This window comes from Scylla paramamosain, chromosome 2 (genome assembly GCF_035594125.1).
Source record: "Scylla paramamosain isolate STU-SP2022 chromosome 2, ASM3559412v1, whole genome shotgun sequence".
Taxonomy (NCBI): Eukaryota; Metazoa; Arthropoda; class Malacostraca; order Decapoda; family Portunidae; genus Scylla; species Scylla paramamosain.
The window spans coordinates 29,996,093-30,023,697 of NC_087152.1; the positions used below are offsets into that span (position 1 = coordinate 29,996,093).

General features: G+C 37.6%; 1 protein-coding gene across 1 annotated transcript in view; it reads left to right on the plus strand.

Annotated features, from left to right (window-relative positions):
- The first annotated feature begins 6,810 nt into the window (after positions 1-6,810).
- Positions 6,811-27,605, plus strand: part of LOC135112881 (uncharacterized) — a 43,642-nt gene continuing 22,847 nt past the window's right edge. Inside the window, exons 1-3 of the mRNA XM_064027822.1 lie at positions 6,811-6,859; positions 20,877-20,984; positions 22,334-22,443. Coding sequence (XP_063883892.1) covers positions 20,892-20,984; positions 22,334-22,443 — 203 coding nt within the window. The 5' untranslated portion in view covers positions 6,811-6,859; positions 20,877-20,891. The remainder of the gene's footprint in view (positions 6,860-20,876; positions 20,985-22,333; positions 22,444-27,605) is intronic.

A 27,605-nucleotide genomic window follows, 5' to 3' on the forward strand; every position in this document is an offset into this window, starting at 1 on the left:
CCATATTAACAGTTGTAACTACAGTTGTCAGTGCACTTAAGGAGGTTTCTGTCCCTCAAGTATGTGTTATCCCACTGCTTGCCAAGGCAGGAGTGGATGGCAAGGAAGCAGAGGGTCAGGCAACATGTGTTGAAAGTAACAGTATTATGGATAGCTGGTGGAGAGAGGAGGACAGAGGTTTGTTGCTCCATTTTGACATGCCATCCGCAATTAAGGAGGCATGAATGCTAGAAGCATGTAGCAGCCTAGTGCTTGGTCGTTTTGGAGTCAGGCTGACTCGGAAATATTTGGCACAGTCCTGTGGGCTGGGTGTGGTCCTATTTGTTGGGCATAGCCACTCAGGTCAGGCTAGCAAGCCTAATGACCTCTCACCTGGGGCCTCTCTCAGCTATGGCTGGTGTTATTTCTCCTAGTGAGGGGGGGTGATTTATGATGCTGCTCACCTGATTCCTCCTTCTGGGGCAAGTTGTTATGATATATTTGACATGAGTGTTATGGCACCATGTCAGGAGGCAGTGCTAAGTGAAATTGCCAGTAATAGTTTATTGCTTGCTACTCAGGAAATTTCCTCAGTGTTGCTGGGGGCTCTTTTTGATCAAATCCTTGTTAATTGTCAGGTGCTGGGCCTGAGCAATGTAATATGTGATGATGGATGTCAGCTTCCTTGAAGTGACAAGGTATCAGGGATGATGAGAGAGGTCTGTGCATGATAGCAGTTGCTGGGACCAGTGAGACTGGCTCAGTGGCACGTTAGCTTGGCTCATATTGAAGCTGGGGTTTGTTGCTTTGTGATGGCCACATGTGGGAGTTTGGTTCTGTGTGAGGGGATGGGTGTGTTGCGTCCTGGAAAGGAGCAGCCGTCAGTTCACTGTGGTGATACCTCTGTCATCAAGGGACCAGTAGTAGGATTGACAAATGATAGTAATGTTGTGCTTGGCAGTGGAAAGAAGGCTTTGTCGTGTCACACCCAGGAAGTGCTATGTTGTTTTGTTAAGAGCAGCCAGATGGCATCTCTTAGTTTTGCCAAGGAAATGACATTTTTGTTTTATCTGTTTTATGGGTGTGGCATGGAGGCTCCATGGAACTATAAGCAAGCAAGTGGGAGTGATGTTGTGTGCTGTGAGTGCCCAAAGGTGAGGTTGATGTGTTCTCCAGAGAGGAGATTTGAGCAAGCTAGTGCAAGTGATGTGGGCAGTAAAAGCCTGAGGGAGAATTTTGTTTGGCCAGGAAGTCTTTAACCTGGCCCTGCTGTGATGTTGCACCAGGAGACTACAGTTCCTGGTGGATGCATTGTGTGTTGCAAGGATGTAGGGATATTGTTGTATGGTGACTCTGATGCTTCTACAGTGTGGAGGAGAAGATACAGATGAAACAGAGTATGTAGTGAAGAGAGGAGGAGAGGTAAGAGTGAGTGGAGAAGTATGGAAGGTGAGGGACTGAGAAGATGAGGGAGACGAAGGAGGAGAGAATATGAGTCAAAGGAGGAAATGAAACAGCTGTAGCTGCTGGCAGAGAGAGAAATGACTAAGATTCCCTGCAGAAAAAAAAAATGCACACCCACGTAGCTGTGAAAACCATAGATCCTGTCATTTAGTTGGAGATGGGTTTCAGAGGAGGAGTAGGAGGAGGAGAAAGAAGAAACTTTAGTCTGAATTTGGAGGGCCAAGTAGAAGTCCTGTTGTGTTCAGATGTTATAGTAGTTGATTATGTCAGGGCTGTAGTAGTCTTTGATATTCTATAATGAGTATACACCCTTTTTTGAATCTGTTGTAATTTGTCCAGAGTAGTTTTGTGCTATGTTTATATTTGTCGTTCCTAAAAATTTTCATAAGTTTTGTATATCTTCAGAAAATTTCTGTTTATGCGGGGGTATATAGCGAGTGGTGATATGAAGCAAAGAGAAGAAGTAAGAACAAATAAAAGAAGGAAGTGAGAGCATGAAGTGGGGGAAAATGAGGGAAGAAATGGAGAGAGTGAGAATACAGATGCCAGACATGTGATTAAGGATAGCTGCTTGCTGCCCTGAGATTACCCCAAGAATCCCTGCACCCATAGACTTTTCCAAATTAATTTATCCTGTTTCTAGTTGTTTAGTTGTCCCTTTTGATTGAGTCTCATGCAATTAATAGCAGAAGAGTTGCCCTTGAAGACAAAGTGATCAGTATCCACCTAGCTCCTACAGCTTAGTCATGAAAACTGTCAGAAGTGAAGTCACATAAGCCAAGTGCAAGTGGGTGGGTGTGTATGTATGTGTCACCACCCCAACCCCCCACTCTTGTACTTCCCCACCATGTAGTAGTAGAGTGGGACAGTGTTTTGGCGCACTTTCACACAGTCCCTACCTAGAGCTTACATGAGACAGACATACTAAAACAGGCAGTATTTTTTGGCAGAGACTGGGACAGGAATACAGCTAGTTAGGTCATTTGCTTTAAGAGGATAAGTGAGTAATTTTCTTTATCTACATGATTTTACTTTCCTGATATTCATGATGAAAAACTGAGTTTGCTTCTGTTTCCTTGTAGGATGTGGTATATAAATAGTAATTTGGATTTTATATATCTTGTTTTCATTGACAAAGTCCCTCTTTCTGTTTCACACATGTTGATAGCTGTAGAATCCCCTTGTAGATTTTATTTTCTATTCTCTGTAGCTTGTTGAGATCCTCTTCTGTAAAGTCTAATGACTACTTCTAAATCATGCAGGAAATTATAGTATTGTGAGTCTCTTCCAGAAAGTTTTTCCAATTAATAACATGCTGCAACATCTTCCTAGTATTGAATATAATGTGTTGGCTAATAGCTAGCTTGCTATCATTGGTTAAACAGTAAGCTTTGTGTTCTATGAAGCATTGCCTTTTGTTAGTTATTCTTACTCCTATGTACTTTATGGTGTTGCAGGTCTTGGTGTCTTCTATCTGATTAGATGTGTCTTGGGTGTTATACATTAGTATTTGCCCTTTCTCTTTGTTAATTTCTGGTCCACATTCCTTGGCTATTTTTGTAATTGCCTTGACTATTGCTTTCACATTCTCTATGGTTGAGTTTAGAATAAAGCCATCATCAGCATAGACAAGGGCCGATATGTTAAAATTCCCTTTGAAACCTAAGTTCAGATTTTGCAGTTTTTGCATGATGATATATGTTATAAAAAGAAACAGAACTGTTGATCTGTTGCACTCTTGCCTTATTCCACTTGTGATATTGATTTTTCCTTGTTTTTTATGCCATTTATAAGCAAGTTGGGTTTGTCTCCAGTGTAGATGTTAACAAGGGAATGTATAATCTTTGGGTGTATACTTTTATCCATCAATGCTTTTATTAGATTTGCTCTGTCCATGTAATTAAAGGCCTTCTTAAAGTCTATTGATGTTTCAATCACAAGGCTTTTTCATTCTGTAACTCTTTTATGCAATATCTCAATATATATATATATATATATATATATATATATATATATATATATATATATATATATATATATATATATATATATATATATATATATATATATATATATATATATATATATATATATATATATATATATTGTTGCTAATCCTTTTGTTGTTCTGTATAGCTTACCTGTATGTAATTTCTGCTTCCTTTTTTTTTTTTATGTAGGAGGGATACTGGCCAAGGGCAACAAAAGTCCAATAAAAAAATGCCTACTGAAATGCGAGTCCCATAAAAGGGTCCAAAGTGGTATTCAAAAATTGAAGGATAAGTGTCTTGAAACCTCCCTTTTGAAGGAATTCAAGTCATAGGAAGGTGGAAAAACAGAAGCAGGCAGGGAGTTCCAGAGTTTACCAGAGAAAGGGATGAATGATTGAGAATACTGGTTAACTCTTGCATTAGAGAGATGGACAGAATAGGGGTGACAGAAAGAAGAAAGTCTTGTGCAGCGAGGCTGCGGGAGGAAGGTAGGCATGCAGTTGGCAAGATCAGAAGAGCAGCTAGAGATGCAACATTGTGGCAATGAGAGAGAGGCTGAAGACAGTCAGTTAGAGGAGAGGAGTTGATGAGACAAAAAGCTTTTGATTCCACCCTGTCTAAAAGAGTGGTATGAGTGGAACCCCCTCAGACATGTGAAGCTTACTCTATACATGGATGGATAAGGCCCTTGTACAGAGTTAGCAGCTAGGGGGCTGAGAAAAACTGGCGGAGACGTCTCAGAATGCCGAACTTCATTGTAGCTGTTTTAGCCAGAGATGAGATGTAAAGTTTCCAGTTCAGATTATAAGTAAAGGACAGACCAAAGATATTCAGTGTAGAAGGGGGGACAGTTGAGTGTCATTGAATAAGAGGGAATAGTTGTCTGGAAGGTTGTGTTGAGTTGATAGATGGAGGAATTGAGTTTTTGAGGTGATGAACGATGCCAAGTTTGCTCTGCCCCAATCAGAAATTTTAGAAAGATCAGAAGTCAAGTGTTCTGTAGCTTCCCTGCATGAAATGTTTACTTCCTGAAGGGTTGGATGTCTCTGAAAAGATGCGGAAAAGTACAGGGTGGTATCATCAGCATAGGAGTGGATAGGACAAGAAGTTTGGTTTAGATCATTAATGAATAATAAGAAGAGAGTGGATGACAGGACAGAACCCTGAGGAACACCACTGTTAATAGATTTAGGAGAACAGTGACTGTCTACCACAGCAGCAATAGAACGGTCAGAAAGGAAACTTGAGATGAAGTTACAGAGAGAAGGATAGAAGCTGTAGGAGGGTAGTTTGGAAATCACAGCTTTGTGCCAGACTTTATCAAAAGCTTTTGATATGTCCAAGGCAACAGCAAAAGTTTCACCAAAATCTCTATAAGAGGATGACCAAGACTCAGTAAGGAAAGCCAGAAGATCACCAGTAAAGTGGCCTTGAGAGAACCCATACTGGCGATCAGATAGAAGGTTGTGAATTGATAGATGTTTAAGAATCTTCCTGTTGAGGATTGATCCAAAAACTTTAGATAGGCAGGAAATTAAAGCAATAGGATGGTGTTTGAGGGATTAGAACGGTCATCCCTTTTAGGAACAGGCTGAATGTAGGCAAACTTCTAGCAAGAGGGAAAGGTAGATGTTGACAGAGCTGAAAGAGTTTGACTAGGCAAGGTGCAAGCATGGTGGCACAGTTTTGGGGAACAATAGGAGGGACCCCATCAGGTCCATAAGCCTTCCGAGGGTTTAGGCCAGCAAGGGCATGGAAAACATCATTGCGAAGAATTTTAATAGGCAGCATGAAGTAGTCAGAGGGTGGATGAGAGGGAGGAATAAATCCAGAATCGTCCAAGGTAGAGTTTTTAGCAAAGGTTTGAGCGAAGAGTTCAGCTTTAGAAATAGATGTGATAGCAGTGGTGCCATCTGGTTGAAATAAAAGAGAGAAAGAAGAAGAAGAAGCAAAGTTATTGGAGATATTTTTGGCTGGATGCCAGAAGTCACAAGGGGAGTTAGATCTTGAAAGATTTTGACACTTTCTGTTAATGGAGTTTTTGGCTAGTTGAACAGACTTGGCATGGTTCCAGGCAGAAACATAAAGTGCATGAGATTTTGGTGACGGATGGCTTAAGTACCTTTTGTGGCCTCTCTATCATGTATAGCATGAGAACAAGCTGTGTTAAACCAAGGTTGGAAGGTTTAGGTCGAGAAAAAGAGTGAGGAATGTACACCTCCATGCCAAACACTATCACCTCTGATATGCGCTCAGCACACAGAGACGGGTCTCTGACACAGAAGCAGTAGTCATTCCAAGGAAAATCAGCAAAATACCTCCTAACTAACAGAGGCAAAACGCCATAGGCACCTTCGCTTAGGGGGGATCCTGAGGAGGGATTGGAGCGATAGGACAAGATAAAGATATGAGATTGTGATTGGAGGAACCCAACAGAGAAGAGAGAGTGACAGCATAAGCAGAAAGATTAGAGGTTAGGAAAAGGCCAACAATGTTAGGCGTATCTCCAAGACGGTCAGGAATATGAGTAGGGTGTTGCACCAATTGCTCTAGGTCTTGGAGGATAGCAAAGTTGAAGGCTAGTTCACCAGGATGGTCAGTGAAGGGAGAGGAAAGCCAAAGCTGGTGGTGAACATTGAAGTCTCCAAGAATGGAGATCTCTGCAAAAGGGAAGAGGGTCAGAATGTGCTCCTCTTTGAAAGTTAGTAGTCAAAGAATTTCTTATAGTCAGAGGAGTTAGGTAAGAGGTATACAGCACAGATAAATTTAGTTTGAGAGTGACTCTGTAGTAGTAGCCAGATGGTGGAAAACTCGGAAGATTCACGAGCGTGGGCACGAAAGCAGGTAAAGTCATTGCGCACATAGATGCAACATCCAGCTTGGGATCGAAAATGAGGATAGAGAAAGTAGAAGGGAACAGAAAAGGGGTTACTGTCAGTTGCCTCAGACACCTGAGTTTCAGTGAGGAAAAGACGATGAGGTTTAGATTAGGAGAGGTGGTGTTCCACAGATTGTGGTTTTCAATCTTTGTTTTCATAATTCCGGTGCGAATCTTACAGGTGGTGTTTGTAAGAGCTACAGGTCGCAGGTCTTTGGTACAGGGTTTGTCCTTTGGTAGTATTAGTCTTTTTTTTTTTTCCAGCTTTCCGTTCGTGCTTTTTTTCTCTCTTCGCCAAGTGTTCAGTGATGAAAAAAATATTAAGGACTACCGTAGACAGTATGTTATTTACGAAAACGGGGAAAAAATATTGTAAGGTTAATTAAGAATAATGATGATGACGTTGGGGATAATAATAATAATAACAATAATAATAATAATAATAATAATAATAATAATAATAAGTGAACAAAACATTCCCCGTTGCGAAAGTGTTCCCGCAACAGCTGACAGTCCCGAGTGTGTGCGCCGTCTGTACATTTCACAGGTATACTGATGCTTCGAACAGAATGGTGTGAGGGATAACGCATCGAAATGCATAGGAATCAAGTGTGAGTGTGTGGGAAGGAGATGAATGCAGGAGCAAAGCGGTAAGCCGGTAACTGGTGTGTGTGTGTGTGTGTGTGTGAGTGTGTACTGACTGGCTGCAAATGCACCTTGACCTGTGTGAACTTTAATACACAATGAAACTAATTAAGATGTCAAAAACCCCTTAACTGTGTCAGCGCTTACAAACCTTTCAACAAGTTCCATCAGACAGCGTGGAAGAGCAGAAAACTTATGTTATATAGTTTGGGTACTCAAGGCTGACAACAGACGCATCAGTGGTTTTAGTCAAAGTTCAAGGGTTGACACAGGTATTTTGTGCAAGCAATCTCAGGTTGTGTGTTGCAGATTGATGATGAATAGCTCTCCCTATCATCCAACAGTAACTACTAAATGATCTATTATTGACGATAAAACAGCCTTTTTTTTTCTTCACGTGGGTGGGGCACCAGCAAAGGGCAACAACTGTAATAAAAAAAAAAAGAAAGAAAAGGCCCACTAAGGTGCCGATGTTGTGAAAAAGTCGGCGCTGGCAGGAAAATTGCCCCAGGGATGAATTTATCACAGGTAATTGTGAAGAAATTGTCCCAGCAATAAAATTGGCCCAGACCTCAATTGTTCATATACTGTAGAGAAATGTAATATATATATATATATATATATATATATATATATATATATATATATATATATATATATATATATATATATATATATATATATATATATTATGGTATTTCTTGATAAGAAGTCTGCCTCAAACAGAAGAACCCCTCAGACAAGCTTTGGGGCCTGTGGGGAATCAGGAGTTATGGAGGGGGGATGAAAAATATTGTGTGAAGAAATTGTCCCAGCAATAAAATCGGCCCAGACCTCAATTGTTCATATACTGTAGAGAAATGTAATATATATATATATATATATATATATATATATATATATATATATATATATATATATATATATATATATATATATATATATATATATATATATTATGGTATTTCTTGATAAGAAGTCTGCCTCAAACAGAAGAACCCCTCAAACAAGCTTTGGGGCCTGTGGGGAATCAGGAGTTATGGAGGGGGGATGAAAAATAAGTGAAATAAGGGCGTTCAAACATATAAAGAAATTTACCTTAATATTTCAAATTTTCCTAACCTATCTTAGCCCCTAGACCCCTACCCCTGCTTGGATGTTAATCTAACCTAGCTAGTGGGGCTGTGCCCCCCTAGACCCCCCTCCTCCCCTGCTAGGATGTTAACCAAACTTAGCATAACCTAACCTAATCTAACCTAACCTAGGTTAGGGATAATTTTATTGTGATGTTGAGGGCTGTATTTTCAGCTTCTTACAGGGAAGATCCACTATAGCGCATACATGCTGGGATGATTTTTGCTGTACCGATTTTTTCACAACATCGGTCCCAGACAGAATCAAGAGCAGTCATCAAAAATCAAAGGATAAGTGTCTTGAAACGTCCATCCTGAAAGAGTTTGTCATAGGAAGGAGGAAATACAGAAGCAGGCAAGGAGTTCCAGAGATTACCAGAGAAAAAACATGAGTGATGAGAAGGCTGGTTAACTCTTGCATTAGGAGAGGTGGACAGAATAGGGATGAGAAAAAGAAGAAAGTCTTGTGCAGCAAGGCGACAAGAGGAGTGGAGGCATGCTGTCAGCAAGATCAGAAGAGAAGTTAGCATGAAAATAATGGTAGAAGACAGCAAGAGATGCAACACTGTGACAATGAGAAAGAGGCTGAAGACAGCTAAAAGAGAGGGGTTGATAAGATGAAAAACTTTTGATTCCCCCTGTCTAAAATAGTGATATGAGTGGAACCCCCCATACATGTGCATAGCTGGGTGTTATAATGAAAGAAAAAAACATCAGGATAACCGATAAATCGATAATGATAACCTTATTGGTGATAACTGATAATCAATAACTGGTGATAGATTTACTGCCTGATAACTGATAACCGATAAATTGATAAATCCAAAATTCCAATACTGTTGGTAATGATATTGATATTTTAAATAAAAAGTCGATAAATCAAAATCTTTATTTTTATCTTCATCTTAGAAAACAAATATCTTAGAGAAACTTCAGATTCAATGTTTATCCTGTCTCTTCACTAATACATATACTGTTTTAAGTAAAGTAACTGCATTTGACTTAGTTTAAAATTTCAACATGTTCATGTTCAAAAACTAAAATTATTGGTTATTGCTAGTTTGGAACCAAAAGTACCGGCAATACTGATGAATCGATAATAGGAAAAATAGTTATTGGATAACCGTTGTTGCAATAAATTATTGTAATAATTTATCATGAGAAAAACTGGTGGAGATGACTCAGAATACCTAACGTCATAGCTAGAGATGAGATGTGAAGTTTCCCAAGTAAATTTTTACAATAGGACCAAACTGCATTTCAAGTACAAAACTATGATATTCATAATTGTTTTTTTTAAGTTATAGACAATTATGAGCATAAGACACATTGGAAATACTTCATTTTCTCTCCTCTCCCCTCACCTTCTTATAATCTTGGGGACTTGTTGGGAAGTGGGGTTTATGGGCAGGGAACATGAAAATGGTAATTTTAGGGTACTTGAATGGAGACCATAGCTTAAAAGGCAATCCTAACTTAACATAACCTTACCTGACTTGACTTGACCTAACCTGGCCTAACCTAACTTACCCTGACCAAACCTAATCCAACTTAACCTAACTTGACCTAACCTGAATTGACTTGTTCTAGTCATTTTGCCCTAGCTACCATCTGCCACCACTTTGTTCTGGTAGTTATTTATGATACCTGCTGCTGCCACTGATTCAAATGGAAGTCAATGCTTGCTCACTGGTTGATAGACTTACTGAGTGTCTGGAGATGATATTAGCAGCACAAATGGTGGTGGCTTGTTGATTCTCCGATGAAAATATATAGGTAGTGTGGAGTTGGAGTTGGAGGTTCATGGATATTTTTTTTTTTTTTTTATGTAGGAAGGACACTGGCCAAGGGCAACAAAAATCCAATAAAAAAAGAATGCCCACTGAAATGCCAGTCCCATAAAAGGGTCAAAGCAGTAGTCAAAAATTGATGAATAAGTGTCTTGAAACCTCCCTCTTGAAGGAATTCAAGTCATAGGAAGGTGGAAATACAGAAGCAGGCAGGGAGTTCCAGAGTTTACCAGAGAATACTGGTTAACTCCTGCGTTAGAGAGGTGGACAGAATAGGGGTGAGAGAAAGAAGAACGTCTTGAGCAGCGAGGCCGTGGGAGGAGGGGAGGCATGTAGTTAGCAAGATCAGAAGAGCAGTTAGCATGAAAATAGCGGTAGAAGACAGCTAGAGATGCAACATTGCAGCTGTGAGAGAGAGGCTGAAGACAGTCAGTTAGAGGAGAGGAGTTGATGAGACGAAAAGCTTTTGATTCCACCCTGTCTAGAAGAGCAGTGTGAGTGGAACCCCCCCAGACATGTGAAGCATACTCCATACATGGACAGATAAGGCCCTTGTACAGAGTTAGCAGCTGGGGGGGTTGAGAAAAACTGGCGGAGACGTCTCAGAACACCTAACTTCATAGAAGCTGTTTTTAGCTAGAGATATGTGAAGTTTCCAGTTCAGATTATAAGTAAAGGACAGACTGAGGATGTTCAGTGTAGAAGAGGGGGACAGTTGAGTGTCATTGAAGAAGAGGGAATAGTTGTCTGGAAGGTTGTGTTGAGTTCATAGATGGAGGAATTGAGTTTTTGAGGGATTGAACAATACCAAGTTTGCTCTGCTCCAATCAGAAATTTTAGAAAGATCAGAAGTCAAGTGTTCTGTGGCTTCCCTGTGTGAAATGTTTACCTCCTGAAGGGTTGATTTAGAAGATCATTAATGAATAATAAGAAGAGAGTGGATGTCAGGACAGAACCCTGAGGAACAGCACTGTTAATAGATTTAGGAGAAGAACAGTGACAGTCTACTACAGCAAACAGCAAACAGGAAACTTGGATGAAGTTACAGAGAGAAGGATAGAAGCCATAGGAGGGTAGTTTGGATATCAAAACTTTATGCCAGACTGTATCAAAAGCTTTTGATATGTCCAAGGCAACAGCAAAAGTTTCACCAAAATCTCTAAAAGAGGATGACCAAGACTCAGTAAGGAAAGCCAGAGGATCACTAGTAGAGTGGCCTTGACAGAACCCATACCGGCGATCACATAGAAGGTTGTGAAGTGATAGATGTTTAAGAATCTTCCTGTTGAGGATAGATTCAAAGACTTTAGAGAGGCTGGAAATTAAAGCAATAGGATGGTAGTTTGAGGGATTAGAATGGTCACCCTTTTTAGGAACAGGCTGAATGTAGGCAAACTTCCAGCAAGAAGGAAAGGTAGATGTTGATAGACAGAGCTGAAAGAGTTTAACTAGGCAAGGTGCAAGCATAGAGACACATTTTCGGAGAACAATAGGAGGGATCCCATCAGGTCCATAAGCCTTCCGATGGTTTAGGCCAGCAAGGGCATGGAAAACATCATTGCGAAGAATTTTAATAGGTAGCATGAAGTAGTCAGAGGGTGGAGGAGAGGGAGGAACAAGCCCAGAATCGTTCAAGGTAGAGTTTTTAGCAAAGGTTTCAGCGATGAGTTCAGCTTTAGAAATAGATCTTGTGGTTTTATGTTTTCCTTAGGACTGGCTGAGGAATGTGAGGAAAGGTGTGGAACCCCCTTAAGAATGAGAGGGGAGGAAAGCAGGTTTAAAAATATATCAGACTGGCCATGTGAGGGCAGTGAGCACATGGACACACTGGAGAGTGGAATATATATATATATATATATATATATATATATATATATATATATATATATATATATATATATATATATATATATATATATATATATATATATATATATATATATATATATAATTATAATAATGACTGATACAGGGCCTTCCCCCATGAAAAATGCATCCACACATTTGAACATAATAATAATAAGAGCAGTAAGATATGAGCTAATAATGGACAATACATGACATGATATGAGAGATAGTACAGAAGCAGTAATATTGATAATAATATACGGACATGTTGAACATAACACAATACATATAAGTAAGAGAATATATATATATATATATATATATATATATATATATATATATATATATATATATATATATATATATATATATATATATATATATATATATATATATATATATATATATATATATATATATATATATATATATATATATATATATATATATATATATATATATATATATATATATATATATATATATATATATATATATATACATACATACATACAGGGTATTGAGTTAAGAATGATTAAACCTTAGAGTAGGAATGAAGTTTTAGTCTGTCAGAAAAAGGTGTGTGTGAAGTTAGACTTGAGCTATGAGGATCAGCTGATTCAGTATGAAGTGTTACCTGATGTGCAAACTCATCCCATTGTTCACACGCTTCAAGTGATCAGCATGGACGATTTGCTTTGCTGAGGTCTTAAGATCTAGAATTTTGACTTTGTGGCCATGGAGAGATTCGATTATATGATGTGGCCTAGGGAACGGTGAATCTAATGTAGAGTTTTGATTGTGAACTTTAATGAAAATGATATCACTGACTGATGGAAGAATCTGTTGCTCTTCAGTTTTGTTTCTCCAACATCTCACTTTGTGATGCAGTGAGGTGATCACAAATGACCTTATGAGTGTACTGAAAATTGTGCAGATGACACTTATTCATCCCATGAGTGCTTTGCTTCTGTTATATAATGCAGCACTTCAAGGATACATTTATTGTAACACTACTTTGCTGTTTGAACTGGGTGAGTGAGGGACGATGTTACATTTCTTGATGTTAAATTCTTTATAAATCTCCTGTAAGACAGCTTTATTGAATTCTGTGCCATTGTCAGATAAGAGAAGACAAGGAGAGACATAGGGACAAATTATGTTATCAATGATTGTGCAACCAACAGAATTTGCAGTTTTGTCCTTGAGAGCAGCAAGGATGGTGAAACAAGAAACTATCCACACACGCTAGAAGATACTGATAAGCATTAGACAAGTTTATGGATGGGGATAGCAGATGGAAATAGGTAGGTGTGTTTCATACAGGGACTGCCACGTGTAAGCCTGTTCGCTTCTTGCAGCTTCCCTTATTTCTTACGTTCTTATGTTCTTATTCTCTGTAAGCAGAACTTTGAGTGAATCGACAGAGACTGAATCCCAAGGATATGATGGGGTAAGGAAATGAGGGACTGTTGCAAGCAAGTGATGGACGATGTGAAACACACTGAGAACAAAGTGCACAATGCTGAAAGATATCTTTCCTCATAGTCTGCCAGAAGTATGGTTGCTTTGTCTGTGTGAGGCATCTGTCTCGACCTGGATGTCCTGCGTGAGGTGAGTTGTGGACATGGTAAAGGATGGTACTAACGACTGAGGTGTTATGAGTTGAGGTAATTGCTCACTAGTATTATCAGTAGAGATGTCACACAACTTATACAAGAGACCATCTTGCATGAAAAATGTATCAGCACTCACTTGCAACTTAGGGAGATTTGTTTCATCACCATATTCAAGGTAATATGCAACACTCTCTTGATCTCATCCATGGTTGGCACGGCAGGATTGTCTATGATGGCTGAAATAGGGACAACATTGCATGATAGTGCATTGGCCACTGAGTTTGCCTTACCAGGAATAAATGAAAATGAAGGCTTGAATTCCTGAATTGTAAGTTGCCAGAGAGCATATTTACCTGTGAAGTTGTTGCCTTTGAAAATCTCTGTGACAGCATAATGATCACTGTGAACATGAATTTTGTAGCCTAATATGAACTCACAAAAATGACATAACGCCCAGATCACAGTGAGACTCGTGGTTTGACGTGATAATTTTGTTCTGTCTTATTGAGGAGTCTGCTAGCATATGCTACTATGCGATGTTTACCAAGTGAGTTGTTTTGCATGAGAACCACCGATTATGAAGCCTGAAGCATCTGTGTATAAGATGAAATCCTCCTTGAAATTAGGAAAAGGAAGGATTGGTGCTTGACACAAGGCAGCTTTGAGCTCATCAAAGGCATTTTGTTCCTTCTCAGACCAGATGAATGCAATATTTTTTTTAAGCAAATGAGTGAGTGTGACTGAAATTTTTGATAAACTGGTGATAAAAAACAGCATGACCAATGAATCTGGTTGATGTTAATGGGAACAGGGAAGTTTTTCACAGCATTTTACCTTGTTATCTGAAGTATGAATATCATTCTTGTCAACCTTACGACCAAAGAATTTGACTCGCTGCTTGAGAAATGAGCATTTGCTGAGTTTAATTTTTAAGCCAGCAGCTTGGAAGCATGACATGACAAGAGACTATGTGTGAAAATGCTCTTGGAGATTCCTGGATGCAGTGATAACATCATCTAGGAAGCAAAAGACACTTTTACCAATGAGACCTGAAAGAACAGTTCATCAATCTTTGAAATGTCAAAGGCAAGTTACGTAAACTTTGAGCCATGCGTTTGAACATGAATTGGCCAGAGGAAGTAGTAAAAGCAGTGTATGATCATGAACTTTCCTCAAGGTCAACCTGGAGAAATCCAGAATGCAAATCTAGGGTGGAAGATACTGCATTACCTAATCTCAGCATTGGATAACAATCAGGAATAGTAGGTACATTTAATTTTCTGAAGTCAACAACATGCTAGTCATCTCGTTTCTTAGGAATGAGTAACAAAGGGGCATTGTGAGGAGAACAGGCAGGCTCGACAACATCCTGATGCAACATACCTTGAACAGCTTTGTCAAGCAGTACTCGTCAGCTGTGTGGCTTTCTGTAGTAGGGAGTGTAAGGTGGCTTGGATCCTTGTGTCAGGTAGATAGAGTGGGTGATGACTTCTGTGTGGCCCAAAGGTTTGTCAGGGAATGAGACAAAATTCTTGAAAGAATTGAGGAGAGCAAGTAATTCTTATTGAGATTCTGGGAAATCAATAACAGATATGTGATCTTTTGTGATAGGTGAGAGAGAAGACATGTTACAGCTGTCAGATGCAGACATATTAATTATAGAGGAAGAAGGGAAGTCATCTAAGGTTTTGACCTTCCCAAAGTAAGGCAAGGCTTCTCCGAATAACACACCTGCCTTGAGCTTGACAGGCATAGATGTGACATTTTTCAGCCCAATCTTCCAGAATCCATTTTCCTCGATGGTGGTAAGGACAGATTCTAACTTAACACCTTTACATGGAGGTTGTTGTACATGGCAAAGGATATCAGTGCCTGATGCAGCAGACTTAGCATTTACTACACTTGAAGAACATTCAGATAGCATTACTGGATCTGTTAACAAAATGTGGTTACAAGAAGTTACACTATGGTCAGACTGGGAATATTGTTGAGAATGAGGCTGTGAGACAGGCAAGCTAGATGATGTAACTTGAGAATCACGTGCAGATGATGTTTGGTTGCTGAGAGAAGGAAGAGTTGCGACTGATGTTACCACACAAGCAAGAGAAGGAAATTTATCACAGGGGAGAACAGTAGGAATATAAGTATCCCTTTCAGCAATTTCATTGATAACTGTGAATAAACTGATGTCATACTTTCACATGGTGTTGAACCCTATGAGAAGATCTGCATTGAAGGATACATTTGATACAATGTAGTGATAGTACTTTCCCAGATATACCATTGAGATTAATGTCAGGAGGCAATGCAGTGACTTGATTCTGAGAAGAGGAAGATAGTCTTCAAAATACATCTAATTTGATGAGATTAACAACTGTACCTGTGTCAAAGAAAGCTTTGTATGATTCAGAGTTACACGTAACATGTGACAATGACATTAAATAATCTGGCATATCTAATGTTGACTGAAGGAAGTACTGAGTCGAGATGATGGATGAAGCTTACCTTGTGCTTTGTGCGCTGTTTAAGTATGTAAGAAGGTGACGAGTATTGATAATGATGGTATGATGGATTGGCTGGAGAACGGCACATGGTGTTTTCTGACTATGATTGTTTAGCAACCAGAGACTGTGCATGATATTGCCTGCAGTCTTGCAGGGGATGACCAAACCTCTTGTGGAAGGAACAGAATGCATCAGGGTTGAATGAGTGTCTTCCTGAGCTATCAGGAACAACCCTAAACTGTGTGATAACATGACCAGATAGTTTGCAATGGGTACAGGTGACATGTCTGGATCTAGATTTCGATCTGGAGTAGTGATATGTGTGTGAAGAATTAGCACATCTAGTGTAAAAATATCCACGAAAAGGTGAAGAAGAATGAGATGGTGAGTGAGGAACTAGAGTGGAAGAGTCAAAAGAGTGAGTGTCAAGTACCTGAACTTGCTCAGAGCTGGGAAGAGAACGTTTATCAGAGATCACTTTGCAGACATCATATGTGTAATCTGTTTTGCTGAATTTGGTTTCACTTGTGACCTGGAAATTTGGAGGATCAAGGAAGGTTGTGAACAAAAGATAAGCTATGAATTGTTTTAACTCCTCCTTTGACAGTGAGTCACCAGTACACTAATTTGAATCTTGGAGTTGAGTGATCATTTCTGAATTCAGGGATGAAGCAATGTTTTCTGACTTGTAAGGATTAGTGTGTGAGCGGATGTGCTGTGTGATAGATTTTTAAAGTTTGAGGAGAGAATGTGTGGCTTCAAGCTTTGAATGACTCAGGAATTGATGGCTGAGCTGAGTGGTGAAGTCATCAAAGGCAGTGAGAGAAGGGAGTTCATCTGACTTAACCAAAAGACCAGCCAGACTCAAGGGTTCATGACAGATACAAGATTTTAAAATGGACATTTTCTTCTTATCATTCGTGCCAGAACATCTTGTGCATTCTTCCTCTATTCTTTGAATAAACTGATGAACTGTTTCTGTACCAGTTCCAGAAAAGTTAGGGAGTTGATAAGACTCATGGATGAATGTGATGTGAGGTGTTGTTTTGTTATCAGCAGACATTGTGGCAGATATTGATGAAGGTGGCAGGGCAGACTGAGACCTTATTTTCATATGAGAATATGTGAACGTAATGAATAATGTACACAAAATATCACAACAAAGATAATCAGTGAAATACACCATAACACACACAATGTTACATTGCTTCCTTTGACCCTGATCCACTTCTTTCACATAAGTTATGTGAAAGAAGTGGATCAGGGTCAAAGGAAGCTGACCAATGAGGAAGATGGGAATTAGGCCAATCAGATGCTGGAACCAAGAGAATCTAGGCCAGTGACAAATGTCATTATTATCTCTTCCAAGCGTGCTTTCTTAAGGACTGGTTGTGGAATGTGAGGAAAGGTGTGGAAGTCCCTTGAGAATAAGAGAAGGAGGGAAAGCAGGTTTAAAAAATAGATCAGACTGGCCACATGAGCATGGTGAGCATGTGGAAATGCTGGACACTGAAATATATATATATATATATATATATATATATATATATATATATATATATATATATATATATATATATATATATATATATATATATATATATATATATATATATATATATATATATATATATATATATATATATATATATATATATATATAATGATAATAATGACTGATACAAACCTAACCTAACCAAACCTGACCTAATCCTGACCTAATCCTGACCTGACCTAATCTGACCTAACCTAACCAAACCTAATCTGACCTAACCTAACCAAACCTGATCTGACCTAACCTAACCTAACCTGACCTGACAACCAGACCTGACCTACACACATTACCTAACAAAAATTCCCTGTATCACAGAAACTACTAATTTGTGATAAAAACTTCAATAAAATAAGTTTCTCAGTATCCATAAAGGTAATCAAAAGCAAAATGTGTAGAGTGTTATGGTTCCTAAAATAATTCCGTTTCCAGTTCACATTATAAGTAAAGGACAAATCAAGGATGTTCAGTGTAGAAGAGGGGAACTGGTGAATGTCATTGAAGAAGAGGGGATAGTTATCTGGAAGGTTGTGTCAAGATGATAAATGGAGGAATTGAGTTTTTGAGGCATTGAAGAACTTAAAAAAAAAAATTTTTTACCAATCCACTGGCATTTTTTGGGTTTTATTGTTTTTTGGGGTCTTTTATTGTTTTTTGCATATTTTATTTATTTTTTTGTTTATTCCTCATATTCATATGTAAATCAGTTTAAATAAGTAATTAAAAAGTATTCTACTGTGAAACAAAGGGTTTGAAGTGTTATCTGAAGGACAGACACTTGTTTAGTTTGTGTTGATACAGGTTGGTCTGGTTGGACAAAGCCTGTATTAAATTGTACTGTACAGGAAATGAAAGGAAGGGTCTGGCTTGACTGGTTTTACATTTTTTTATGTATATGTATGTATGTATATGTATAGACCTTTTTTCATCATTATGATATAAAACAAAATTTTTATATGTAAAATATTTTCTAAAACCCCCAAAAACACTTTTTTTCTTTTCTTTCTTTCTTTCTTTCTTTTTTTCTTTTCTTTTTCCAATCCTGCTAAGTTTGCTCTGCCCTGATCAAAAATTTAAGAGAGATCAGAAGTCAGGAATTCTGTGGCTTTCCTGTGTGAACTGTTTACATTCTGAAGGATTGGATGTCTATGAAAAGATGTGGAAAAGTGCAGGGTGGAGTGGATAGACAAGAAGTTTCAGTTAGATCACTGATGAATAAAAGAAAGAGAGTGGGCAGCCTCAATGGAAATCATACTGGTGATCAGTTATAAGGTTGTGAAGTGATAGATGTTTAAGAATTTTCCTGTTTGAGGATAGATTAAAAACTTTAAGGCAGGAAATTAAAGCAATAGATGGTAGTTTGAGTAAAATCAATTAAAGAAATAGCATAATTGGTGGTGGACAGATAACTGTACTGTGAGTCAAGAGGTCTAGAGACAGTGATGAGACATTGAGCTTAGTTCATAAAACAAAGCTGGGATAAGGGGAAAAAATTTAGTCGTTGGCCCCTGAATGCTATAGAGAAGGAAACAGAATATGATGCTTGCCTAACCACAAAAGGAACTTAAAGAAAAAGCACCATGGTGTACAACTGAGAACATTAGTGTTTTTCCAACAGAAAGGAAAATTAATATCATCAGTCCACTATAAATGTGACTGAAATTCACTAGCTTAAAAGAAAATACATCAAATAGAGACCAGGATTTAAAAAAGTAAATAGTCTGTGCCATGTAATCATGAAAAAAAAGGCAGAAAGCAAAAGAACTAGAAAAAAATAGTTTAATGAATAAACCAGATCAGGCTAAAACTAACTACACTTCCCAGATGAGCAAACCTCATAATTTTTTGGGGGTGGACAGGAAAGCCCTTCAGGATGTTCTTGAAATCTATGCCATAAGAGGACTCTGTAGGAAGTATTCTGCATCTGCTGTGGTCTCAGGATTATAGTAGGTACAAGGTAAGGAAGATTCTCATTAAGAAGGGGCAGGGTACTGCCAACTGTATGCTCTTGGACCTTGCTATTGATGTAAGTGGTCAGCTGTGCTATGCTTAAACTCCTGGGGTGTAATGTTGTGGTCTAGGAGATTATCCCTTTGTACTAGGGGCTGATGGGGCTAAGAGTATGAATGATGTGTGTGTGTGTATGTGTGTGTGTATGTGTGTGTGTGTGTGTGTGTGTGTGTGTAGTGCTTTACCTGGGTCAGCCCATGTGGGATTGCTGGCCTGGTAAATAGATAGTTATACAGGGTGTAACGTGAGTTTCTGCAAATACTGAAAGAGGTGAAAGAACGTGTAATTCTAAGTAGAAAATGTTCTATACACATATGCATTTTAAGGCTTTGTTTACCTGTCAGAGGGGTTGAAAATGTATGAGTGTACTATGTGTGTAGCTCTGAGGTGACAGTCAGACAATTGCATTGTTGCAGCCTTGGAGGTGCCACTTGCTCAAATTACTAATGGTTTTATCTTATTTTTTGCAGGCTGTGGAATATTACAGTATCTTGTAACAAGATAAATGGTATTAATAAGCATGTAATTTACTGATAAGCATTACTCAACAACATTATTGCGGTGATTAAAACTACTCCTGTAAAATGCTATGTGGCATCATCAAAGCAAGGGAGGAGGGGGGAGCAAGTCTGTGCGACCTTGAAAACAGCTGAGTGATGATGCCATGTAGCATTTTATGGGAGTACTCTTAATCACCGCAATAATGTTGTCATGCAATGCTTATTGGTAAATTAAATACTTTTTAACGCTATTTGTCTTGTTATAAGGTACTGTAATATTCCACAGCCTGCAAAAAATAAGATAAAACCATTTGTAATTTGAGCAAGTAGCACCTCTGAGGCTGTGACAATGCAAACGTCTGTCCATCACCTCATAGCTCCATGCATAGTATGCCCATACATTTTCAACTCCTCTAACAGGTAAACAAAGCCTTAAAATGCACATGTGAATAGAACATTTTCTGCTTATAATTACACGTTCTTTCACCTCTTTCAGTATTTGCAGAAAATCACGTTACACCCTGTCGATAATAATAGTTTTAGTCTGTGCATTTTCTTATTGAGATGTGTATTTCAGCCACATATGAATTACTTAAAAAAAAAAAAAAAGAAGTAAAAAAAAATTAAAGAAGAAATCCAGCATTTGGGCTTGAAATAACTAGTTAGCATGTTAAACAGGCTAGCATTATCTCAGTGATCTCTAAATACTTAAATTGTTTTATATTAGTGATTGTGGTGAAGCTTTGAGGTGTCTTGCGGTACCTCTTGTGCATCTGTTTAAGTCAGAGTGTTATCTGCTTGCTTAAACTTTCCTAATACCATGTATGTAATTCTAAGCTGTGCAGACATGAAATCCATTGAAAAAGTCTTACTTCTGAGGGAGAGGGGGCATAAAAAGTTAATTTTTTACACTTGAAAAGTTTAAGTTTTTAAACTGCTGAAAATAACGCTCTTTCTCTGAAGGTGATACACACAAAGATGGAAAATGAGCCGCTTCCCGAGACACGTGAGGTCCTCTGCCAACACTTGCGTGCTAAGGTTCGGTACCTCCATCCAGCCCTTGTTGACCAAGTGAGTAAGGTGTTGGCTTCTCCATAAAAAGTACCTTTCCTGTGTTCTTGCAGCATATGTTGTCATTCTGAAGAGCAATGTACTAACAACTTCTCTTCTTATTCTGTGCTGCATCATCCATCAGCAGCACCATTTATTCCAAATTTTATGTACTGGTTAACTTTGTGTGGCTGATTATTTCTTTAGAAATTCAGACATCAGTGCTCTCCAAGTGGTAGAAGAATGTGTGAAATTATATAAGCTAATATTAACTTTTCATTTGGTTGTGTAATAAGTTTTATCATTTCCCATAAAAAAAAAAAAAAATATATATATATATACGAGTATATATATATATATATATATATATATATATATATATATATATATATATATATATATATATATATATATAATATCCTCTAAGTATAACATTTATTTTATTTTTAAAAATATTTAATTTTATTGAAAAATGAGAACTGCAACTATTAACAAATTTTATTTTATTTTCTTTATAGTTGCTTATTTTGGTTTTCAGTCTTGAAAAATAGTCATCTACATCTGTCAGTTACATTAATGGTCTAGTAAAGAAAATGTTACTGATACTATTTTTGCATTTTCTTGAAAATTGTAGCCTATATTGTTTTGAAGCCAATGTAATAATAGTTTAAAATAAAATGCATAATATATATACAGTACACATCTTACATTTTACTTTTAAGATTAAAGGAAAATTAGTGGTTATGTAATTAGAAGAAATCAGTAAACTCATAAAGGAACTGCTTTATTACTCTACTGTTGTTCAGAACATAGGTGCCTGTATTTCTGTAGAAATACCTCAGCTGAGGAGATTGCAAAGTGTGTGATCATGGACTTGGAAAGTTACTACTTTACCTGGTTACTTCAGGTATAGTCAATAAATGCATTTTGAAATCAAATTCTTAAGTGCAGATCTTGTGGCAACTATTGGAATCTTATTGGCTGATTGTATATAAAGTCCAACTTAATTTCCTTCTTAACTGACTACTTATGAGTAGTGTAACTTTTAATTAGTTATGACTTTATTGGACTGTATTGTATTTGTGTGATCCCAGCCTTTATTTTTTATGCAGTTGCACACTATTTTTCATGGTAATTTTAATGTGTGTCATTTTGTGAAGTATGACAGATATAACAGAATGCACTGCATAAAGTATAAATAACAATAACTTCAGTTTGTTTAGTCATTGTGAACTTTAAACTTATAAAAACAGGTTTTGATTTAAACTGTTCATAACAGTGAAGTGAATACATTTTGTTAGTGATTGATACTTCTTGGTATTGATAAGCACTGAACTAGCATATGAGAAGACATTCTTTACTTATTACAGATAACAGATGCACTGACTGCCACTAGATCTAACAAGGAGATAATTGACTTGTTAACATCTGACACACTCTTAGAAGACAGCTTGGAGAAAGTTATTGTCTCATTCACCGAGTAAGTGTTGAATCAACTTTTGCACACCATTTTTATAAGTACCAGCCTTATTTTCATAATGAATTCAACACTTGCCTGCTTTTCTCTGATGTCCTTTCCCCAAGAATTCCCCAAATGATAACTATGACATATTTTTATCTGTTTCTGCAACATGCAGTTTTCTCATGCCTCATATTTTTACTAACACCTCTGATATTCATTTAAAAAAAAAAAAAAAAATGCATATATACTTTGAATTGAGGCATACGATCTGTTCTGCATTATTGCCTTGAAGGCTATCGCAGTCATTGCTACACCAGTGAGGCTTACTTTTTTGTTACCAACTAGTACTTATATAAATAATAAGCCCTTCACTACTGAACTTTAGCATCTTACCATCTTGTAGCTGAGTTTTGATGGTTATTTTTCTATGGGGAATCCATTCAGTGGGTAGATGTGGTGGAAATGCCCTCAGGTTTTCATGGGCATCCACCACCAAATCTGGTTCATCCTCAAAATTTTACCGGATCTAACTCTAAAAATTTCACCAATCACATTCACATCTTCAATCCTTTCTCGCTCAGTCATTCTCTGCCATCCTTTCAAGCATGTCCAAACCACTTCACTCTCTTTCTTATCACTGTCCTCTCAGTTTATCATCCATGATCTCAGGTCTTTTGTTGTCAGTAATTAACATCTCTCTATCATCAACCTTCTCCATTCATCTGTCTTCCGCTTACTCAGGACCACCTCAGCAACTGTTCTTGTAGTTCACTGTCTGCCCATCTTTGCTTTACTACCCCTAAGTTGCTGTATTGCTATGATATTTGATGCACTTTCTATAGAAACAAGGCAAGTGACTCAGAGGTTGAATCTGAATTATCGTATACGAGTATACCTTGCATTGGTTTGAACTGGTGCAGTCTTTTTTTTTTTTTTTATCAATTTATTTACTTATTTTTAAGCTGTCTTAAATTTGAACTGCAGAAATTCCTTAAAAGAAAAAAAGAAAAAAAGGCATACTTCTACTTCAAACTTCCATGTTATTCTGAGGCAAAAAACACTTGAGAAGTTGCAGCAGTGAACAATGAACATACCTAAGATAATTTTTGATTGCCCATGAGCAGTGTTTGCCTCCCACTTCATTCAGTCTTAGAGGTGTTTTTGTGAAAGCAACAGTTATCAAAACATTTTAGTATTTTTATTGTAACAACTGACAAAAAAAAGTTAAATAAAATAAACCATTACCAAAACAAGTGACTTGAGAAAATAGTAGTTGTCTTGATCTTGAGCACCCAGAGACATTGGTGAAGCAAGTGTTGGCCCAGACTCTGAAATGCTCCCAACTTCATCTGCAGTCAAGAAATGTTTTCTTTTAATTATTTATCTCACTTCTGAAAGGTATGAATCAGCTGAAGCACTCATGTAGAAAGGGAGTGACGTACCACAAAAAAAAAAAAAAACATCAGTCAATCTTCAAACAAGTGTAACTCAAGCTATTTTTCAAGCAGTCATATTAATTCTTATTTTTTAAAAGAAGCTTATAACAAGTATGATTCAGTAATGTTTTTTTCTGTGCCTACATTTTAAAGAATTTTCTGACAAAATTATGGTTTAATATTTAAGTATTTCTAGTGCCCCAGCTTTCAGACTAACTTACTCGTTTGTGCCCTGTATTTCTTGAAATGGACATGACATATCACATCCACCAATTCCACTATCACCACCACATCATCAACTTATACCAGATTATTATCACCAACACTATACACATCATCAGAATCACTATCACTTCTTACATCTATATAATCTGGATCATCATTATTATTATCATCACTAAAGCAAGTAGGAGATTCACAAAAATCTCGGTACAAGGAAAGGTTATACTAACATCTCCACTCCTGATGGGGGAGGTGCGGGACTGCCCTCATCAGAATGATGGCTTAACATTATTGCACTATTTGTCAATAGTGTTACGCTGTACAGTGACTTAAATCCGTTGCTATACACAAAAAAAATCGGTAGCATCACAGAGAGCTGTCTATCAAAAGTGTGTGAACGACTTTTGTTGTCCAAGTTATTGGTCAGCTGATTGCTGATTGGCTGCTGAATCAGCATGGCTCGACGTCACCTCCCTGTCACCCACTCTGCCTTTCTGCTTGGGATTTGACTCCCTTCTGTTGTGCCTGCACTCCCAGGCTGCAGGCATGGGATGTCAGTAGGAGTGAGGGAAGACGCATTTTTGTAGGGACTTTCTACTTTTACTTCTAACAGTGCAAGGGAGTCACATTCATTACCACTGGATAGAAGAAAGATGAAAATAGTGTTATATGCAATAAACTGAGGCTGGCCAAGGGTGGCACGTGACTCCCTTTCCATGCACACTTGCCCAAAAGCTTATTCATCAACTCTAAAATCTTTGCATATGTATTCATTTCGTGTCATCATGTTTTTCTCACTTGATTAGTGGCTGGAATATGGTCAGTTATTGAATAACTACTTTGGAATCCTGCTTATTCATTAGGTCGATTTGACTGAAGCTTTGTCTCGTTATTTGAGCAGACTGTTTAAAACGTATACTATTGTATAGGCCTGGTCACTTTATAATATATATATATATATATATATATATATATATATATATATATATATATATATATATATATATATATATATATATATATATATATATATTAGGTCTCCTTTCATGTGAATCAAAATTATTTTGACATTTTCTAAGTTTTGGTACATACTGAGCTAGTTTGTGGTTTGTAAAGAGTATTGCAAATTTGACTATTAGGCAATATTTCATCTTTGATAATGTCAGTGGATTAGCTTGACTTTGCTGTGTTTATTCCAGTTAGTGCTTCTTGAATTTAATTTGTGTTCATGTACAGTATAGCGGTTCACTGTTGACTATTTTTATAACATGGTCTTTGGTGGTTATTGAGGTTTTCCCCCCACTCACTTCTTTGGGTGCTTTCCTACCTACTTGTGATGTTGATTTCAAGATATTTCATTTAGGTTGTCATTGAAATAATTTGTTTCTACTTATTTCACCCATTAATTACAAATATATGCCACTAGTTCTGTTTTCTAATCTTCTGTTTTCTAATCACTTTAGTATATCTTTTTTAACTTGAAAGTTAAGGGAACTGCTCATGAAAAAAAAAAAAAAAAAAAAAAAAAAAATATATATATATATATATATATATATATATATATATATATATATATATATATATATATATATATATATATATATATATATATATATATATATATATATATATACATACATACATACATACATACATACATACATACATACATACATACATATATATATATATATATATATATATATATATATATATATATATATATATATATATATATATATATATATATATATATATATATATACACTTATCCCCCAGCTATAGCGGGTTTTGCTAACGCGGTTTAAAGCTATCACGGGAACAATAAAAAACACATTAAATGGGCTAACGCGAATCCTAGTGGAGCTATCGCGGCCCATGAGTCGTTATATGTCCAGGATGTTCACGTGACAGCTACGTCATATTTCTTGGCCAGATTCGCTTGCTAATTGGCTGAATTTGACTGACATATTAGGCCGTGATTGGCTTGCACACTCCCGCTTCCTTATCCAGCCACTCTCCCGCTCCCCCATCCCTCTAGTGACCTAGTCCCTCCTGCCACAGTTGACTGAGTGGCACGTGCCGTGGTGAATCTCAAGGTCACGCGTGTGTATCTCGGGACAATGGCCTCTACTCCCCCTCCTGGCCACCCAGGGAGATCGCTACCACCCAACCCGACCCAGCGAAAGGCAACAGCGGCGCCTGGGAAAGAAATCAAGAAGAGGAAGAACCTTACATATGCTGTGAAATATGAGATAGTGAAATTGATCAAGAGTGGACAAAGTAAAAGTTCAGTGGGCGCTAAGTTCGGCATCAACGAGTCTACAGTGAGAGGTATTTACCTTAAGAAGGACCACATTAAGGCACATATGAACCTCACTAGTGATAGTGCTGGACATAATGCTGTGCGAAGCTCAAATCATGTCCTCCTCAAGACTGAGCAGCTCCTCAGCAAGTACTTTGACCGCATGGCAAAGAGAAATTTTCCTGTAGACACGAAGGAGGTCATGGATACAGCAAAGGAAATTTATAAAGTAGTGGCTACAAAGTGGGGCATTCAGCAACCACCAGTATTTTTCGCATCGAAAAGTTGGTTTGACCGATTCACGGCTCGACGCAAAATTAAAAAGATAAAGATTTCGGGAGAAGCTGTTAGTGCAGACTTGGATTCAGCCAGGCAGTACCCAGAGCAACTTCGTCATGTAATTGACGTGAGATGAGGGAAAAAAAAAAGGTGCCAATATGTTGAATTGTGTTGCTACTCTGGCGGGCCACGAACAATTTTTTTTTTTCCTATGTATTCTTAACAATGGTTATCGCGTTTTTAGCTATCACGGCGATGTTAAGGGACCAATTTCTCGCGATAGCTGGGGGTTGAGTGTATGTATATATATATATATATATATATATATATATATATATATATATATATATATATATATATATATATATATATATATATATATATATATTCACGAAAATATTCCTTCTTCAACTTGTGGTCTTGCTTTGCATTAGCAAGGAGGTGTGATGGCTGTGTGGTATTTCCAAGGGCTGGAAAAAAAATCTTTCTTGCTCCTTTTGCAGCTACCTTAGTGCCAGAATTATACGCATTGGAAACTCAGCTGTCAATAGCCGTGCTTCCATCATGCTTATTTATATATTTACTGTAAAATCCCTCTCATCTGGCATTCGAGTATCCGGCAGCTTCAAGTATCCGGCACATTTTTCCCTGAGCCTTAAAATCAATAAAAAATCAATGTGTACTCATAAAATTGATTAAAATTCCCGCGCGAGGCATACTTTGTCCCCTCGCCACCAAAGCGCACTGCTTCACGCCACCCGCGGCCCACTGCACTGTGTTTACTCAGTGACTCAGTCCCGCGTGTGCACTGTTTATTGCCTGACGCCTTCATCATGCCAAAAGTTGTAGAAAAGAGGAAGCGTGTTGTGCTTACACTTAAGCAGCTGATCTGATCAGCTGCTGATTAAGATCAGCTGATCTTTGTTATGGTAAGATGC